This window comes from Trachinotus anak, unplaced genomic scaffold (genome assembly GCF_046630095.1).
Source record: "Trachinotus anak isolate AG129_WGS33_773 ecotype Australia unplaced genomic scaffold, CSIRO_AGI_Tana_v1 ptg000011l, whole genome shotgun sequence".
Lineage (NCBI taxonomy): Eukaryota > Metazoa > Chordata > Actinopteri > Carangiformes > Carangidae > Trachinotus > Trachinotus anak.
Genome location: NW_027273862.1, coordinates 31426146 through 31445875, shown reverse-complemented (window position 1 = coordinate 31445875; position 19730 = coordinate 31426146). Strand labels below are relative to the sequence as shown.

Genomic DNA, 19730 nt, shown 5'->3' with positions numbered 1-19730 from the left:
TGGGTTCGGGAGGCAGACACCCTCTCCACCTTTAAGATCAGGCTTAAAACTGTCCTCTTTGATAAAGCTTATAGTTAGGGCTGGCTCGGGTATGTCCTGACCCATCCCTTAGTTATGCTGTTATAGAGCTAGACTGCTGGGGGATTCCCATGATGCACTGGGCTCTCTCTCTCTCTCTCTCTCTCAATTACTCTATGCCATTAACTTTGTATTTTTTTCTCTCCTGTAGTTTGTGCTTCTCCTCTCTCTCCCTTTCTCTGTCCTCATTCTGCAGGTCTCTCTGCCTCTGGAGCAGCAGGATCCAGATCCACCACTACTCATCATTACTATTAACCACTGTTATCTGTCATCATTATTGATAACACCATTACCTACACAGCTGTTCCTGGTCTTTCTCTCTCTCTTTTCTCCTCTCTCCTCCACCCACCCCCCCTTTTTTATCTCCTCCTAAACCCAACCGGTCGAGGCAGACGGCCGCCCACCCTGAGCCCGGTTCTGTTGGAGGTTTCTTCCTGTTAAAAGGGAGTTTTTCCTCCCCCCTGTCACCAAGCGCTTGCTCTTTTTGGGAACTGTTGGGTTTTTCTCTGCAACAAAGTAAGGTCTTGACCTGACCCTGTAAAGTGCCTTGAGATAATGTATATTATGATTTGGCACTATACAAATAAAATTGAATTGAATTGAATTGAATCAGTGGGTTCAAGGACAGAACATTGGGTTCTGAGAGGTGTCGGGGCTGAACAGTGGGTTCTCAGAGGTGCAGCTGAGCCATGTGGTGATTTAAACGTAATCAACAGAATCTTAAATTGAATCCTATATGAACTAGGGAGCCAGGACTGGACTAATCCACCAAATACAACACACACATCATTGTGTTGTTCTTGTTCATTCTCAGTGTGTGAAGCATTGACTAACTGGAGTCACTCAGGGAGACCAGAGACAAAAGAGGAACTACCCAGTATCACAGTGGTATTCCTAATAAAGTGCTCTCTGAGTGCATCTCACCTCAGCTGTTTCCAGCCTTGTTTTTATGTAGAGCACCCCCACCTTTGTGTTTGTGTTTAGATCTCTTGGTCTTACCGGTCTTGTTCTCGGCTCTGGGTTCAGTCGTCTGTCTCAGAGGCAGTCTGTCGCTTGGTGCCAAGGTGGTGGTCTGTGCTGAACTCAGAGCCTGTAGGAAGAATTCTGCCACGGCCATCAGAAACTCCACACTGGCACACAGATAGAGTTTCTGCAGAACAGCAACCACCTCCCGCTCGTTGCCACGCTGTCGATACGTCACATCAATCATGGACGCGGAGCTATCCTCGTCTCTGCGCCCGACCATCCTGTAGCCACAGCGACAGACACAAACACAATTAGAACAGAGGTCACTGAGGATGAAGCCACTGTCACACTCATACACTTCTTCTTCTTCTGTTCATCAGAGACCAGATATCATGTGACTGTTACCGTGACGTCACCCTCTCCATGCCGCTCCTCAAGTCATCCAGCGTGCAGGCGGTCAGGATGGTGCTCACTTCCATGCTGCCACTGGCCAGGATCCGTCCTGACGTTTTGAGCAGATGGAGGGTGAACTCACCCAGTCTGAGGCCCTGCTGGTGCTGGAGGTCCGCCGGCTGCAGGGAGCAGGAACAACAATCAGACAACACATCCAACAACGAGCTGATCCTGGACATAAACACCACCAGGCTGAACCCGACAACCAGAACCAGCTGATCCTGATTCAAGTCTAGTCAGCCCCACAGAACGTCTTCATGTGACTGACCAGTTTTGAGTCACTGCTGTACAGAACCAGACCCAGAGACTCGATGTTCAAGTTAAACTTCATGGACTCCGTACTTTCATTGGCCTCTTCATCACTGCTCACAGTTGGCTTCCTGACATCAGCTGAAGAAACACAGGCCAATGACTGAGATGCTGGAGATAAGAACACATAGTCTGTTGTATGCATGTGAATATAAACCAGTCAGACCTGTTGGGGGGCCTCTAGCCGCTCGGACCTGCAGACCTGACTCCTCCTGTCTTTGGGCGGTGGGCTCCAGACTGCCGGCCTCTCCCAGATTCTCCATCAGGATCCGCAGCAGCACCTTCAGGTCGTCCTGACTCAGCTCCACCTGCAGGACGAGTCCAGACAGACAGTTGTGACCTTCTGTCAGTCAGACCAAGATCAGTTTATCAGTCTGATCTGTAAGTCCACTACAGAGACCAGATTAGCACTGGACTGGTTTAAAGACAAGAACCTGAGAGTTAGAAACAGACCTGCAGGAATCACAGGGTTCAGCTGAACTGGTCTAAAGAGCCAGCCTGAAGGAGGACTACTGTCTGAGGTGGTCTCTGTATCTGAGGAGGAGGTCTGAACCCCCCCCAAAACGTTCCAAACTAAAGCCACCATTATTACTGATTCCCCAATCAGAACTGGGTTGAACCCCCCCCTCCCCTCACCCACCTTCATGGGCTTCAGGTCTCCATCAATCTCCATAGCAGCCATCTTCTTGTACCAGGTGGCTGCAAGGTTCCTCTTGATGCTCAGGTGCAGGTTGACCGGTGCCAGCAGCTCAGTGTTGGGTTGGTCTGACACCAGGTCCATACAGGTTCTGGTGGACAACAGGAAACAGGTTTTTCTATCTAACCTTTATCAACTAATGACAGCTGGGTTCTACTGATACGATGACCCAGCCAGAGTCGTTTTCTGTTTCAGGGTTGTTTCACTTTGGAGGAACGGAGGAAGTGATCTTATCAACATCTTCAGTCAGAGTAATTTTTATTTTTCTGATCTGAGGCTCAGTTTGATTCACCTGGAGAGTTTGAGCTGCGTCAGCTGGACGTCCATGTTATCGATGACCGCCGGCAACGGACACCCATCCACATGCAGCACGGAGAAGCTGTTTCTCACTGTGATCAGACCCAGGTCCATCACCAGAGCATCATGGGAGGTGGAGGACTGGGGGATGATGATGAGCGGAGCCTTCAGCTTGATGTCCATGGACAGACGGAAACTCTTCTGGGCAAAATCTCGAACACTGGACACAGCCTTCTCGGCGGCCTGAGCTGTGGCAGCGCTCAGAGCTTCTTTAGCCATCTGGAAGTTGCTGCTGAAGTTCTGAATAAATAAAGATAAAAAAGCTTATTTACAAAACCTAAAAAAAATCAATATCAATTAAAACTTATCATGTAAACCTTAAACCAAGATTAAAAATGTGTTGAAAATACAAACATCATTAACCAAAAACAAAAATATTGCTTCAGCACTTCAAAGGACAGAGGCTTCTGGTTCCTGAAAACTTATAAAAGTGTACAACAGAAACTCAACTAAAAACAGACAGGTCTAAAACACTTTGACCACCCCGCTGAAGTCAAAAGAATTTGTCACATTACAAGTGTCTGACTCACCAGCAGAGACGTGACGAACTTGTGCAGGTAAACCACCTGGATGCAGCCCACGTTCAGCTTCACTTTGCCGTCGGTCTTTGAGGTGTCGGTGTAACCAGCACCCTCCGTGGCATTAGGAGTCAGACTCATGGTGAAGCTGAACACCTCATCACCCATGATGGAGATGGCCTAAAGGACAGGAAATCACAATAGACCAACACTGCTGAGTAGGATTCATTGAAGAATTTGATATCAGACAACAACAGGTAAGTCTGATGTGATAAGACTGCTGAAGCCACATTCCATGGTAGTCTGAAGTAATCCATGGTGAGACAGCTGACTGACCTTCTTGTGGATGCTCTTAGGATCAACGTTCAGGACGATGAAATCTCGTAGGCGGGCTGATATGTGCGTTTGTGGTCCTTGCATCAGTAAGGAACCATGAATACCTGAAAGACACAACACACTGGTTAAATGAAGTTGGTTCTGATCAGTGACAGCAGACAAACTCAGCTGTGACTTGTTACCTTGGATCTTGATGTCGGCCATGTTGCAGCTCTGGTCACACACCAAGGCGTTGAAGGCTCCCAGTGTTATCACCACCTTCAGGTCGATGACCTCACTGTCTGCAGGTGACACCAGGGCAGCTGACAAGAAACACAAAAACATGCTACATTAAAGATGGTCTGACAGGTCAGACTTTCAGACCCTCCATGCACTGGTTTAATTCCCGGTCATCTCATTGTGTGTGTGTGTGTGTGTGTTGTACTGACTGGACTTTGCAAACACTGTCTTGTCCTCTGTCTTTGGTTTTATCTCTCTCTCCATAGACGACACGCTGCCAGACGACTGGGCTGCTGACAGGAAGTTGATGGCTGACAGCAGAGCCTCAGTGTGGAGCATGAAGTCGAGAGAGGTAAAGGTCACCTGGAGACAGACAGAGAGACATCTGTAATGCTTTCATTTACAGGTCTGCGACTTCAGAATAATTAACCAGGAAATAACTCAATGGTGCAACACCAATTTAATAATCCCAAGTAACTGTTAGGATTACCTAGAGTCACACCAGGACAGCTGAATACACAGACACATGAGATTATATGGTGCATGATGTTTTCAATAATAATTCCATTGGAGCTCCTCTTTCTTCATTAAGGCTCTATAATTCTTTCCAGGACAGTTTTGGAAAATTTGGGGGAAATTGTGAGCCACTAAAATGAAACATTTGCCAGTAATCACTTTGCTGCACTGCACTACTCTTCATGAGAGCATCAAATGGAGCCAAACTAATTTTTATTTTCCCACATGGACATTAAAATGATCATAGCGTGTACAGATGAAACTTGAATCACAAAGACATGAACTGGTGATCTGCTGGTGCATGTCAGTGGATGGACTATCACTTACGTTGATCATCTGCTCAGTGTTCTTGTAGGTGGTAGAGAAGTTCGGCCCTGATCGGTCAGCCTGAGAAAAGACAGTCAGGGAGTTTAAAATGTTGAATGTTTTTTTATTCTGCGCTCTCATTTTAATTTTTTTTTTGTCACTGCTCCCGAATCGTCTTCTGCTCTGACCATTGACAGCACACCTGTGTATCTGAACAGGTAATCAGATATGAGAGTTAGTGATGTCATCACCTTGAAATACTGCACTTTGAGCAGTTCAGCTCCAGACTCCACTGAAGAGCTGATGAGACACAGTGGCTCGCCACTTGAATCTGAAAGAAGATGAAACCAAAAGAATCATATTGTCAATGCCTGCATTTCTATACATGTTTGAATTCATATACAAGAACACCTGCTGCTTCCTCTCCAAACTGGAGGATGTGAAGGCACCATAGAAACCACTACAGGACATCATAGAAACCACTACAGGACAACATAGAAACCACTACAGAACACCATAGAAACCACTACAGGACACGATAGATACCACAACAGGACACCACAGAAACCACTTCAGGACACCATAGTAGACAAAGTATACAAAATGAATGTGCAATATATTTTACATGAAATATCATCTGTGCAATATTCATTTATAATCTTTATACTCACTTTTATAATTTTCTACTTATTTATTATTGTGTGTGTAATGTGTATGTGTGTGTGTCTGTTTCTTTTGTTTGTGGCACCAGATGGAGTAGCACTCAAAATCTTGCTGTATTTTTTCGCAATACAATGAGAATAAAGGGTTTTCTACTTCTACTTCATAGAAACCACAATGGGACACCACAGAAACCACTACAGGACGCCATAGAAACCACAAAGGGACACCATAGAAAACAGTTCAAAACCCAGTCTCCTGTGGGACTCTGACCTTTGAACTCCAGGCACTTCATGGTGATCTTGTTGATGTAAATTGTGGCACACATGTCATACTTCCTGACTTTGGTGTTGATGCCCAGGTGAGCAATGTTAAAGACCAGGAAAGGTGACTCTTTCTGCTCCATGGGTTTCTTCAGGGTTAACAGCACCTTGAGCAGAGGAAAAGGAGTTGATGCAGTTGATGAGGACAAATGATTCCTGAAGTGCATCTAAGGACCATGTGGGTATTAGCTTTAGTTTTCCGCTGACCTGAGGTCAGCCTGATGTCCTTTAAGAACGTCTGGTAAAAGTCTGGTGTCACAATTCAGTCATAGATTTCGTACCTCTTTGATTTCAAAGTTGAGGAGTATGTTGATGGTGTTTTCAGTCAGGCCTCCATTGGTGTTGGGTATCACACCAGCTCCTCTCTGGAGCGACACCACCTCCGCCCTCTGCTCAGTCAGCTCCGCCTTCCCTGAGGAGACAGGGTAGTCATTAAAAAAAACATATTTCTGTCCTCACACCTGCTTTAGTGTCTGTTTGGCTGTACAAAGGTAATACTGACCAGGTAAACTTAGGTGTTATATATAAATTATATAAAAACTATCAGGACGTAATGAATTTTTACTCATTCTTGGGTCTGTAGAGTTTGTCAGATTTCCCATCATGCACTGAGAGTTAACTTGCCTTGAGCCCCTTGTCTTTTTACATCCACGCTGTGCTCTTTATTTCCCTCCCCGATGTTCTCCACCAGAATCTTCATCAGCACACCAAGGTCTTCCTCACCCAGTCTCATCTAATGGACAGACAGCACAGTTAATGTCTTACTATGACAAACATTTAAATCTAAGTTTAAACAACAGCACATAAGACACCTACGTTGAGGGACCGTAGAACTCCCTGGACCTGGACTCCAGGGATCTTGGTGAACCAGGAAGCAGCCAGGTTTCGGGTAACAAGCAGCTCTGTGTTGATTGGCTGAAGGATTTCAATGTCCAGCTGAGAAGAGCCTGACTTCAGTGTGGCTCTGAAATCACATTTATTCAACATTTACTCAGGTTTCTGTGTCTTTCTGGTCTCAGCTCAGAGCAGTTTGTCACAAACAAAACTGCCACAATCCAGTTCCTGTGGAGGTGTGAACAGTCTGTTCATACTGTGTCTGCCCTGATTAAGACCCCATCAGGCACAAACCGGTCCCTGTTTTAGCCAATAACCTGTTAATCTCTGTCTTTGAGTGATGGACCAGGTCTCTGACTGTGATGAACCAGGTCTCTGTCTGACTGTGAATGTGAACCAAGACCATGAAGCAGGTCTCTGTCTTTAAGCCCTCTGTCTTTAAGTGACGGACCAAGTGAAGGACCAAGGACCAAGTCTCTGTCTCTGAGTGATTGACCACGTCTCTGTCTGACTGTGATGAACCAGGTCTCTGTCTCTGACTGTGATGAGTGTGTGATAGTGCAATAATCGGGCTTTTTAGTGCAATAATCGGGCTTTCATTCATACCACGTGTAAATAGCTGTACATATCACTTGCCCTTTTATACCTCCTTTATTTAATTTTGTGTTCTCTTTAAGTTCCTATTTATTTTATTTAATTACCATTGTTTGCACCAAGGGAGCAGCGCTCAAATTTCGTTGTACTATGTATAATGACAATAAAGGCGATTCTGATTCTGATGAACCAAGTATCTGTCTGAATGTGAATGTGCACTGAGACCATGAACCAGTACTCTGTCTTAAAGTGATGGACCAGGTCTCTGTCTCTGAGTGATGGATCACGTCTCTGTCTGACTGTGATGAACCAGGTCTCTGTCTGACTGTGATGGACCAGGTTTCTGTCTCTGAGTGATGGACCAGGTCTCTGTCTGGCTGTGATGAACCAGGTCTCTGTCTGACTGTGACGGACCAAGTCTCTGACTGTGATGAACCAGGTCTCTGTCTCTGAGTGTGGACCAGGTCTCTGTCTGAATGTGATGGACCAGGTCCCTGTCTCTGAGTGTGGACCAGGTCTCTTGTCTCTGTGCTGGACCAGATCTCTTGTCTAACTGTGATGGACCAGGTCAGTGCACATTCACAAGTCTAAATTCAGCCTCGACACAAGAAGAAGTGACTGGGCCTTAAAGGTCCAACAATCATACCAGGTTTCTGGACTCTGATCCTGATTTGTTTGTACCTGGAAAGCTTCAGCTGTGTCAGCTTCACATTCATCTTCTCAACCACCACCGGCAGAGAGAAACCTTCAACAGGCAGCAGGGAGAAGCTGTTTTCCACCGTGATCAGACCCAGATCCACCACCACTGCATTATGGGAGGTGGAGGACTGGGGGATGAAGATGAGTGGAGCCTTCAGCTTGATGTCCATGGACAGACGGAAACTCCTCTGTGCAAAGTCTCGAACACTGGACGCCGCCTTCTCGGCGGCCTGAGCCGTAGCAGCGCTCAGAGCTTCTTTAGCCGTCTGGAAGTTGTCGACAAACATCTGAAGGACAAAAATCGGGAGTGAAATGGCAAACAAAGACACAGAGAGAAGCCATGGAGGTCACAGTCAGAGGATGTGAGGCATTCGCTGCCTGGACGTGAGCCAACAGGTTCATTTCTGTTTCATAAACCTTCCGAAGAATCATATGAACCTCACACTGGTAACAGGCACTGATGTGGTTTATTTGTTACTGATGAAACAGACAGATTATTTTCTGCTTTTAGTAAGTAAGTAAATAAACTTAATTAATATAGCACCTTTCACAGATAAAAATCACAAAGTGCTTCACAGTATAAATGTTTAATTTGCACATTAGATTCTAATTTGAAACATTTCTACAGAAGCTCTTTATCACTTTGAAGGAAAATAAACTTCCCACTGAGAATGTTTTTTTTTTTTACAGTGAAGAATAACAGCAGTTCACAGGTTCAACAGTTTATGAAACAAGAATGAGCTCAAAGTTTAAAACCTTTTTCAAGGAGGGAGGTGAGGTCACTCAGGCAGAGATCATGGGACTGTCAGGGGCGTGACAGAGTGGATGGGGGGGTTAATGATGACAGCTGTGTGAGATGCATAGCACGTATGGAGGAAGTGAGCTCTGACTGTTGTTACATGAGAAGCATTCCCTCATCTTGTCCTCCTTCATCCCTCCATCCGTGCTCAGCCTGTCAGGTCAGACTCAAACGCAACCTGCAAACACTCAAAGCGTTTGTTTTGATGTTCTCACAGTCTCAGATGGGTGGAGTTTACAGGTGTTTTCAGGTTTTTGTCTCTGTCCTTGAATAATGATTTAAAGGACAACTGTGCAAATCACAGGATGAAGCTGCTGGACCTCTAACAGTGTTAACATAGAGCAGAGGGGATTCACAAGGAAGACCAGAAACTTTACATTTAAACAGCAGCTGAATCGTCGGTCGAAAGAAAACAAGACTAATGTGACAGAGGTCTATTTACAAAGTGGATTCTTAGTAAGTAAAAAACAGACCGATGAACATATCAGCTGACAGTGGTCGGCTCATTATACCTGATTTTAAGCTTTAGGATCGATGAAGTGTGAAATCATTACAGGGTGTTTCACAGCGTCTCCACGGACTCCTCTCAGAGTCCAGATGTGTCAGAGGAACACCACAAATCTGCTGCTGATCAGGTCTTGCAATGACTATCTAAATTGCCTGATAATCAGATTGTGATCAGTGTCCTTGAATGCACCGACTGTTGTGACTATAAAAACGAGGTGGGCAGTGAGGTGTTAAATGTGATGAAACAGGAGGTTTGTTTTCTGATGGATGTAGAAACATCCTGTCATGTGACAGGAGAATAAACTGATTTCCTAGTCCCTTCTGTGTGTGTAAAAAGCTGCTCTGATGTCTGTGGTTGTGGTGTTGGTCATTGTCTCCACCCCTCTGAGTTAAACCGGGTTCAAACACGTCACAGAGAGTCAGCCCGTGTTCAGATTAACCCAAGTCCACGCATGAAAACCAGACGTGGAGTCAGGACTGGTGTTAACCTGCCCACAGAGACCGTGTCCTAATGACAACACTGAACCAGATGATGTCTGCAGTGGACTGAAGGTGCAGTGAAGTTAAAGCAGGAGGTTTGATGCAGTTTAGAGCTTGAAGCTGGAAGTTGTACCTCGTCAGCAGACGTATAGTGAAAGCAAAAAGAAGCCTGAAAGAACCAAACACATCAACATGAGACAGGCAACTGACCAACAGACACAACAATAGAGACAAAAACAGACACAATAACAGACAACAAACAGATCAACAGACACAACAACGGACAGAACAGATGCAACAGACACAACAACGGACAGAACAGATGCAACAGACACAACAACGGACAGAACAGACGCAACAGACACAACAGACAACAACAAACAGAACAACAGAGAGAGCAACATACACAACAGACAGAACAACAGACACAACAACGGACACATCAACGGACACAACAACAGACAGAACAGACACAACAATACACAGAACAGACACAACAACAGACAACCACAGACACAACAACAACAACAACAACAACAACAACAACAACAACAGACACAACACGCAGGACAGACACAACGACAGACAGAACAACAGACAACAACAGTCAACAACAGACAACCACAGACACAACAACAACAACAACAGACACAACACAGGACAGACAGAACAACAGACAACAGACACAACAACAGTCAACAACAGACAAAAGAACACAGAACAACAGACACATTAAAAAAGACCAACAGACACAACAACAGACACAACAAAGTTAATTTAAAAGTTGAAACTATTGTAAATTCTCCAACAGAACAGACCTGACAGAAATGTGTTCTTAGTCTCTTTGGTTCCTGTTTTCAGTCTCAGTTGTTTCACTTTCTCAGTTACACACATACACAACACATGTCACACACAAGGAGCAACTTAGAGGAGCTGTCAGTTTGATGCCTGTATGTCCTCAGTTAACAGCCGAGTGTTCCTGTCACAGAGGAACCGTAGAACCATCGAAGAACCCGTGACTGAACTAGTGTAGTTTATTCTACAGTGAGTGAACTACTGATCATCATCATTATCATCGTCGTCATCATCCCTGTCAGCTGATGCACTTTCACATCTATAACACGTGATTATCATCATCATGGAGAATTTACAGTAGGATGAAAGTGAAAGTTTTTTTGTGACTTTACTTTGAAATGATCAGAGAAAAAACAGACATGATACAAATATAGAAAGAAAACTGATCAATATAGAATGAAATGAGAACAGAAACCAGCAAATATCAGCCAATGTGTCATTTTAACCGTGTCCCTGTTTCTCTCTATGTGGACATGTGTGTATGTGTGTCTACATATTTATATGTAAACATGTATACATATAAAATCACTGACCAGCAGTGACATGAGGAACTTGTGCAGGTAGACGATCTGGATGCAGCCCAGACGCATTGTGACCTTCCCATCCACCTTGGACGTGTCACAGTAGCCTTCTCCCTCCGTCGCCCCCGGAAACAGGGACAGTTTGAAGCTGAATACCTCCTCACCCATGATGGACACCGCCTGCAACAAGATAAAAGGTTCGGTTCACAACATGAGCAGTGATCGTAACTGAACTGAGACACAGTCACAGATACAGTGGAGACTTCAGCCTCAGACCTTCCTGTGGACAGTTCTGGGGTTGACGTCTGTGACCACAATGTCTCTGAGTCGTGCAAACACCTCCGTCTCCTTCACCTGCACCAACACCGATGCATCGATTCCTGCAGGGCGGTGACAGTGACGATTTTACAGTTTACAGTTCATCAGCTTTGTGAAATCATCACCTCACCTCTGGAGTTCATACTGAAACATGTCAGTGTTGGTACCTTGGACTCTGATGTCAGCAATGCTGCAGCAGTCGTCACACACCTCCACGTGGAAACAGCCCAGCATGGCAAACAGCTTGAAGCTGAAGATGCCGCCATCTCTGGTCCCTTTCGCCACTGCAGAAGGAGCAGAAAGACAGTTCCTGTCAGGTACAGACCATCAGACAGGACATGGTGACTCACCTGAGAACAGTCAGTGTGGACTCACCTGTCCGGCCCTGTCCCATCTTCTCCACCTGTTTTTTGGCGTCTTGGTCTCGGGCGGTGGCGAGCTGTGGTGGCAGGGCACTGCTCAGGTAGTTGATTGTTGACAGCAGAGCTTTAGTGTGAAGGAGGAAGTCCAGAGAGGAAAATTCCACCTGAAACACCACCAGGTAAAAAGACACCTGTGAACACCTGGCAGTGAGAGTGATGGTACCTGACAGCTTCACGCAGGTTTATGAATTGATCAGCTGTACATTTCAATGTTTGTGTCGGTAAAGAGTCTCCTACTACGACTATAGATCAAACTGATTGATGACTCCTGAGCTGTTACAAGTCTCCTCAACAACTATTGCTATGGAAACCCCTCCTTCACCCACCTTCAGTGTTTGCTCGGTGTTTTCGAACAGAGTCTGGAAGCTTGGACCGCTGGGGTCGGCCTGAAGGACAACAGAGACACACAAACAGCTTCAGTATTATGTGTTAGTGTTTGTGTGTGTGTGTGTGTAGTCGGTACTGACACCTGTATCCCTCCTACAGTCTGACACCACAGAGCATCACACTGATCCTGAGCCTCAGCTTCCTGTCTCTGAACAGGTGAGGGTGCTTGTGCTTACCTTGATGAACTCCACCTTCAGCAGGTTGGAGCCCTGCTGCTCCGAGGACCTGATCAGGTGGAGAGGTTGATTCCTGCCGTCTGACACACAGTTTAAAAAACACACACAGCACATGTTAAAACACATCTCAACAACACACAGTACAACAGGTCACACACCTGAAGAGGTTCAGGTGTGTTCAGGTGCTTCTGTCCTTTCATTTCTAAAGGACTGAAGCTTTTCACCTTAAAGCTTTAAAACTACTTTGATGGCTCACTGACCGGTCACAGGAACTGGAATTTTTTTGGGCCTATGTCTAACCTGTACTTCTATAATTGGCACTTCACAATGTGATGATGTATGATTTCTCACATGGCACCAGGGGGTCTAGCAGATATGCAAGAAGATACTGATTTACAGTAGTCAGGAGTTACTATGTATGGTAAGGTATATTGTTAGAACACATGTTACAACCTATATAAGATCTGTGTTCAAGAGTTGCTCTTTGTCAGTATTTCCTGAATGCATGTTCGCTGATTATTTACCCATTGATCATTGATAATAAAATGTTCAACTGAGTTTCGACCTTCCAGTATCTACTATATTATTCCATATCTGTCAAATTCTCCAACCTCCAATAAGTTCTACATCTCCTCAAGAAATCATCCTTACAAGGAGACACTCCGACCCTGAATACCTGTTCTTACACTGGTGTGGAACCGTCAGGTGGGATCATCTAAAACAAAGAGCTCTGACCTCCGCAGTAGTCCAGTGTGACCCTGCGTAGGTATGAGGTGACACTCAGGTCGAAGCTCCGCCTCTTCCCTTCAGCACCCAGCTGACGGATGCTGAAGGACAGGATGGTCTTCTCCTGGTCCACTTGACGGGTCAGTTCCAACAACACCTGAATACACCACACACGGTTTGAACTGACCTTTAAACTCCACCCCTGAGTCACATGATAAAGTGATCTGAGATCAGAGAAACAAACACACCTCTCTAACTTCAAACTTGAAGTGAACGTCAGTGAGTTCCTGCAGAGCAGAACGCTGGTGGTCTTCATCTGTTGACCTCTCACTGGTGTCGTCATCCGAATCTGACACCGTAACACAAACATGACAACTTCATCTGAGTCTGACACCATAACACAAACCATAACATGAGTAATAAACAAAATGTTTGTTTCATTCCAGTTGTAAAAACAACAAATCTTTCTTACTGGGACACAGTAACAGTAACAATGTTTATCAGCCAATCAGATCACAGGAAGCACTTACCTGTTTCCATAGTTTCAAGTAGGGCGGGGGGGAGGCTGAGCACCTGTGGTCTGGCCTCCGCCAACAACATCACCTACACAGGGAAACTTGGTCACATCAGTGCTGAGCTGCAGTCCAGCCCTCACCCCCCTAACTCCTCCCTCAAACTCCTCTCCATCTTACCCCTGACTCCTCCCTCACAGCACTCCTTCATTCCCGTGACGTCTGTGTTACTCTCCAAACTTTTCTCTCTCATTCCTACTCCCCTAAACTTCTCTATTTGACCCTTCCTTGCTCCCTGCTCCCTGCTACTTGCCCCCTGCTCCCTGCTCCAGACTCCTTGCTCCCTGCTCCTTGCTTGTGGCTGCCTGCTCCTGACTCCCTGATCCCTGCTCCTGACTCCTTGCTCCCTGCTCCTGTACAACCCTTAAACTCCATTAAACAGTCCCCAGAGGCTCACGAAGTAAAATCTTAGCAGCAACAGTTTGAGCTTTTTTCAGTGGGCGTGGCTAAAGTAAGATCAGACTGTACCAAATGTACCTTCTCTATGGGGGTGGAGGGGGAGGAGTCCATGTTGGGCAGGGGTATGCTGTCAACCAGCTCCAGAACGTTCTGGATCTTCTGGTCTGAGATCTTAACATGCAGCAGCGGCAGCTCACCAGACACCTTGAACCTGGCACACAACAAAGTATTCTGATGACATGTACAAGTGAGTCAGCAGGTTAGTTAGCAGGTGAGTTAGCAGGTGACAGTCTTACCTGGGCATCCTGGCATCCTTCTCCACCATGCACTTGGCCAGGTGGACAGTGAAGTCCATGGGCTGTAGGATGTGCTGGACTGATGAACCCTGCAGCCGAGCCGACTTCCAGTCCTCACCTGGAGTCAGTTCACAGCTGACTGGATAAAGCATGGACTCACAGGCAGAAATGTAGTTGTGTGTAATTGTGGTGTAGTTGTGTAGCTGTACATTTGTGTGTCTTCATTGTGTACCTGACTTGCTGTACAGCACCTGAACTCGTCTGAGCTCCACATTGTATCTCTCATACGCTCGATCCATGATCTCCTCCAGAGAGGAGAAGGAGGAGGAAGAACTGACACCACTCTGCTCCACACTGTGCAACTACAGACACACAAAACAAACACACTGTTTTTTATATGTCTGCAGGTGTTAGGATTAACCCAGTTAAAAGAAGAACTGACCTGTAAGCTGCCAAAGTCCACAATGATCAGCTCTGACATGTCACTGTAGAAGCCGGACTTTGGTACCAGCAGGTAGGACGGCTTCAGGTCAATCCTCAGGTCCAGTACCTTTCTGGTCTCAATGATGTGAGACAAACCTGCAGAAACCACAACCCATCAGAATTATGATGAGGACCAGATTGTCCTCTACTGGATCAACTCAATCCAGAATTCATCAGAGTTGGTGGATGCTCATTTCTGGGATCAGAGTATTTTTCTTTCTATCAGATGGTAACAGAAGCTGATCAGATTCACAGGTCTGTATCAGGACTTTGGTATCTGGATCATAAGATACAGAACTCAGCTGACCTCAACAGAAATTAGACAAATTCAGATTCCTTTATATTCAGCTTGTAACATCTAAACACACACTCTGGTTCATGTGGGTTTTAAATATTTAAAGGTCAGAGGCCTTCTGGATCCAGACTTGGTGAAATGTTATCAAAACCTCTGAGACTCAGATGATCAGGCTCAGCTCCAAACTGTCAGATTAGACTCAGCTGGACTGTGTCAGACTCAGCTCTAGTTAGGTTGGTGGTGCTAGATAAAATCTTAAGAGTTCATCCTCGTGAGAAGATGACAGACTTAAGTCTGGACCACAGTGATGCTGTACATACAAACCTGTTGAAGGTCTCATCAAACTCACCTGTGGCCGTTTTCTCTTTGATTTCCTCCAGCTTGGAGAGCGTGGCTGAGGTTAGGACCTCCAGATCCACACCTTTCCCTGTCTTAAAGAACTCAGCCATGCTGTTCACAGTCAGCTGGAGGACAACAAGACATAAAGACCAGAACCAGCACTTGTGGTTTATTACTTGTTACTGCAGGTGGATTCAGAGATTTGCCTGATGAACAGATGTGATGTTTACCGCATCATAGACAATCTCCACGGGCTGTGAGTGGACTCGGAGCAGCTGGTCAGCCGTGCTCTCCTCTGGGTTTAACTCAAACACAACGCTGAGCAGAGAGGAGTCGTCGTCTCCGACTGAGGCAATGAGGGAAGGTACCGCCCCCTGCTGCTGTAAACCTGTAACATACCAGTGCTCCAACGCTGCCTCCACCCTGCAGGATGACCGAGACATGTACATCAAACACATCAGCTATGTCATTCTCATCTGTCGCCTGTTTTTTATTCACTCTCTTTTTTCTTTTGTAAAGTAGCAAAGATCAGATCAGTCAACATGACTGATCAAAGATCTGTTATGTTGACTCCACAGGTGGAACTCTGCTCTCTGGGGTGAACACGCCTGATGGTGAACACATCTGATGGTGGATGGTGGACACACCTGATGTTGGACACTACCCAATGGTGGACAGTGGACACACCTGATGTTGGACACTCACCTGATGGCCTGAGCTCCAGGTCTCTGAGATATCTTAGTGCTGAGGTCGAGCATCTGGATCTTGAGGATCTCTGGGACGTCCGGCTGCTCTCTGACCGTCACCGAAGTCCTCAACAGCTGGAAGGTGACGACTACAGCTACGTACTGAAACACACAGACACACATGTGAGGTTTGTCCTGAATCAAGGTGTCATTCCAATATGAAGCGTTCATCCTCTGGAAACCAGGACTGGGATTGTTCACTTCCTGAGTCAAACATTACACTTTGTCCTAAAGGAGGTGCTACAGGATGAGTCAGAGAGATGACAGCAGCAGGTGAGGTCTACCTGTTTGGGCAAAGCCAGGTTGTGAGAACTGCCACTGTAGCCGATGGCAATGTAGAGTTTCTCCTTCTCCTCAGCCGTCATGAGCTCATCCAGCCCTGAAACTGAACGCCACAGGAGGCGGGGTTAGTTCATCAGTGATGGAGCTCCAGAGGAGATCTGTGGGTTTCAGATCAATCTGAGCAGTCACTTACTCTCCATCTCCTTGCTCTCCTCCTGCTCCTGCTCCTCCTTTTTAGCCTTTCTCCCAAAGAGGCTGCTAAAGAAACCTCCTCCTCCTCCCTGCTTCTGCCCACCCGCTGCCTTCTTCCCCACCACCTTCTGTCCTGATCTGATCACCTGGACGAGGAAGAGGAGCACAGGGTCACATGTTAAACTGGACTCAGGTCTCAGTCTGAACAGCTCAGACCAGCGTCATTGTGTTTACCTCCATCTGGGCCTGCTGTCGGGCCAAAGTGATGTTGAACACGTCCAGAACCTTCTCCAGGTCCTGGAAGAAACAGAAACGAGTGAGCAGGTCAGACCTGATCACAGCTGGGTGGGGGTCAGAATCATTATTTACACTCAGGGTCCACGTGATGGTTTTTTGAAACCCAGAGAGAAACAGGTTCACGGTGAAGAACCAGAGACTGACTGATCTCTTCAGCTCTGATCCAAACAGTCTCCACCTGAACAGATGGGTGGAGGTGGACCAGACTCTGAATACACAAACACCTTCAGCTGTTTCACATCAGTGTTTTAGAACAGTTATTATTGAACGTGAGTGTAACCTGCAGAGTGTACTGTAGATGACTCTGGACTTGACCTTCATGTAGACTGGACTCCACGTTGTCAGTAACAACTCTAATGTGTCTAACTAGTACTGACTGCGTCCTCACACCAGGTCTCTGCTGCTCTGAAACTTCAGTCCCTCACTGTGAGTCACTCTGGATAAAACAGATGTAAACATAAACTGTTGATTCAGCTCCTCTCAGTCAGTCAGCAGCACCTGGATGTGCCGCTCCGTGTCCTGGCTCGGTTTGCTTTGGCTCAGCAGTTTGGTCTTGTAGGCAGTCTTGTAGGCCTTCAGGTTATCTCGGTGCTGCCTGATGTTGGACCAGGACCACATGTGACTGTAGCGCCGGATGTGGACCTCTAGGATGCTCATTAAGCTGTATCTCCACCTGACAGAGGCACAGAAAACAAACGCACCCCCAAACTATCAGAGATGACTTTGGCTCTAAGCCCTCCCACAGGCTAAATCTTCATCTTCTTACAAAAATTATATAACAGGGAGATTGTCAGTAAATGTCCCAGTCTTACTCCTGCCCTCATTAACCCTTCAATTACCCCATGACCTCAACAGATCAACAGGGTTTGTTCCTCTCAAGGCTGCAGCCTGTAGGAGGCGCCAACAGGAAGCGTTAAACTGACCAGACTCTGGTGTTCCTGTGAACGGGAACATCAGGCCTGAATTTCCTGTAGGGGGCGTTCTTCACCATACAGTCAATGGACTCCAGCAGCTCCACCATGGTCACATACTGTAGAGGACACGCAGAGGAAACACAGAGACACACAAAGACACACAGAGACAGACACAACACACAGAGGACACACAGAAGACCAGGACACATCAACAACACAGGACAGTTTTAAAACACAGCACCGTGGTTATGTCACCTGCCTGTGTCCTCTCACTGTCTCACCTGTCTGTGTCTTACCTGTGGTTTGGTCATCTCTATGGTGATGTTCTGAACCTCCAGGTGAAGGTTTATTTTTGGAGTCTTCAACTCTAGCTCAGCATTTGGGTTGATGCACATTTTAGCTGAGGCAAAGATCGGCCTGAAAACTACAGAGAGATGAACAGGTGAACAAATCGAACACACACTGATGTTGTGATGTTTGTGCTACTGTCAGACTACAGGTTTACAGGTGATTATCAGCTGAGTGAAGGAAACTCACTGTACTGATAATGAGGCAGCTGCTGGTCCTTACTGCTGATCCCGCATTTCAACTGATCCTGAGGGAGGAAGAGGAGGGAGAGGAGGGAGAGGAGGGAGACGAGGGAGAGGGGGGAGGAGGAGGAAGAGGAGGAGGAAGAGGAGGGGGAGAGGAGGGAGAGGGGGGAGGAGGAGGAAGAGGAGAAGGGAGAAGAGGGAACAACAGCATGATGTCATAACAACAAGTCAACAGACTTAACATGAATCATTTGTATTTACTGTCAGGTGTTTACGTCATGACTCTGGACCTGTGGACTCTGATTCTGGATCTGTGGACTGAAAAGTCTCCTCTTCTGTCTAGGGCCTTTATGTACCTTGATGTCAGAGAGAACCAGTCTTTCATTTTGAAGAGGCTCATGTTAGCAGCAGGCCTTTATTTTTACATCCTCATCATCATCATCATCATCATCATCATCATCATCACTGTTGTTCACCTGAACCTGCTGCATGTGACTGTTTCTACAGGTGTTGTATTGTTGACATGGTTGTTGCGTGTGTGTCTACAGTTTGTTTGTTGTGTTACTGTGGGTGTGGGGAGGGTTTGGTCAACCAGCAGCTTTGGTCACAGGAAGTAGAGCTGCTCAGTGTCTGTGTGTTAGCACAGAGAGACACTGATCACCTCGTCTACTGGGAACCATCACTTTACATCTTTCATTCTGTGTGCAGGTACTGATACTGTGTGATGAGGAACGGACCAGTTCATATAAAGTTCATTCGTTCATTCATTAATTCATTCATTTGTTTCAAAGGGAAACAAAGAGCACAAACTCACCACGATGTCCTCCCATGATCCTCTGTAAAAGATGGGACTGTTGACGTTCCAGTAGGCGCAGAGACACTCCAGACGGCCGAGCTGAAACCATGAGACAGGCAATCAGTATCTTTACCTGCACACAGGTGATCAGACACCTTTACCCGCCCTGCCATGTGTGTACAGCAGATCAGTCATCAGATTTTAACCGTAGTGGAAATAAAGCCGCTTGTGCACAGTAACCAGGTGGGAACCAGGTGAGTGAAGCTCAGGTAAATAGAGTGAGCAGAGCATCTGTCACCTTATAGATGATATTTGCTGCTTCATTCAGGATACATGACTTCCAATTCTCATCAGTGGTCTGAGGAATAAAACACAAATACGGGTCATCAATACCTGGTACATCCCTGTGTGTGTGTGTGTGTGTGTGTGTGTGTGTGTGTGTGTGTGTGTTACCTGCAGGCTGAGCTCTGACAGTGTCACTCCCATAGACAGGGGGCGCTGTGGGTCTGACAGCTAAAACACACAAACAG

General features: G+C 46.3%; 1 protein-coding gene across 5 annotated transcripts in view; it reads right to left on the bottom strand.

Moving 5' to 3' along the window:
• vps13c (vacuolar protein sorting 13 homolog C) overlaps positions 1-19730 on the bottom strand; it is a 69500-nt gene that overhangs the window by 41828 nt on the left and 7942 nt on the right. For all 5 annotated transcript variants that reach the window (XM_071489976.1, XM_071489978.1, XM_071489977.1 and 2 more), the window contains 43 exons: positions 19654-19713; positions 19499-19558; positions 19219-19299; positions 18409-18466; positions 18168-18295; positions 17881-17987; positions 17456-17630; positions 16895-16957; positions 16662-16806; positions 16471-16571; positions 16146-16288; positions 15671-15863; positions 15451-15565; positions 14766-14902; positions 14556-14685; positions 14324-14441; positions 14106-14238; positions 13587-13659; positions 13305-13405; positions 13066-13213; positions 12331-12410; positions 12094-12153; positions 11721-11871; positions 11513-11629; positions 11304-11407; positions 11040-11207; positions 7848-8152; positions 6555-6702; positions 6363-6471; positions 6020-6150; positions 5689-5845; positions 5007-5086; positions 4777-4836; positions 4143-4296; positions 3897-4016; positions 3715-3818; positions 3391-3558; positions 2796-3100; positions 2447-2594; positions 1973-2114; positions 1766-1887; positions 1450-1616; positions 1078-1325 (listed from right to left, as the gene is read on the bottom strand). In XM_071489976.1, coding sequence (XP_071346077.1) covers positions 1078-1325; positions 1450-1616; positions 1766-1887; positions 1973-2114; positions 2447-2594; positions 2796-3100; positions 3391-3558; positions 3715-3818; positions 3897-4016; positions 4143-4296; positions 4777-4836; positions 5007-5086; positions 5689-5845; positions 6020-6150; positions 6363-6471; positions 6555-6702; positions 7848-8152; positions 11040-11207; positions 11304-11407; positions 11513-11629; positions 11721-11871; positions 12094-12153; positions 12331-12410; positions 13066-13213; positions 13305-13405; positions 13587-13659; positions 14106-14238; positions 14324-14441; positions 14556-14685; positions 14766-14902; positions 15451-15565; positions 15671-15863; positions 16146-16288; positions 16471-16571; positions 16662-16806; positions 16895-16957; positions 17456-17630; positions 17881-17987; positions 18168-18295; positions 18409-18466; positions 19219-19299; positions 19499-19558; positions 19654-19713 — 5617 coding nt within the window. The remainder of the gene's footprint in view (positions 1-1077; positions 1326-1449; positions 1617-1765; positions 1888-1972; positions 2115-2446; positions 2595-2795; positions 3101-3390; positions 3559-3714; positions 3819-3896; positions 4017-4142; positions 4297-4776; positions 4837-5006; positions 5087-5688; positions 5846-6019; positions 6151-6362; positions 6472-6554; positions 6703-7847; positions 8153-11039; positions 11208-11303; positions 11408-11512; positions 11630-11720; positions 11872-12093; positions 12154-12330; positions 12411-13065; positions 13214-13304; positions 13406-13586; positions 13660-14105; positions 14239-14323; positions 14442-14555; positions 14686-14765; positions 14903-15450; positions 15566-15670; positions 15864-16145; positions 16289-16470; positions 16572-16661; positions 16807-16894; positions 16958-17455; positions 17631-17880; positions 17988-18167; positions 18296-18408; positions 18467-19218; positions 19300-19498; positions 19559-19653; positions 19714-19730) is intronic.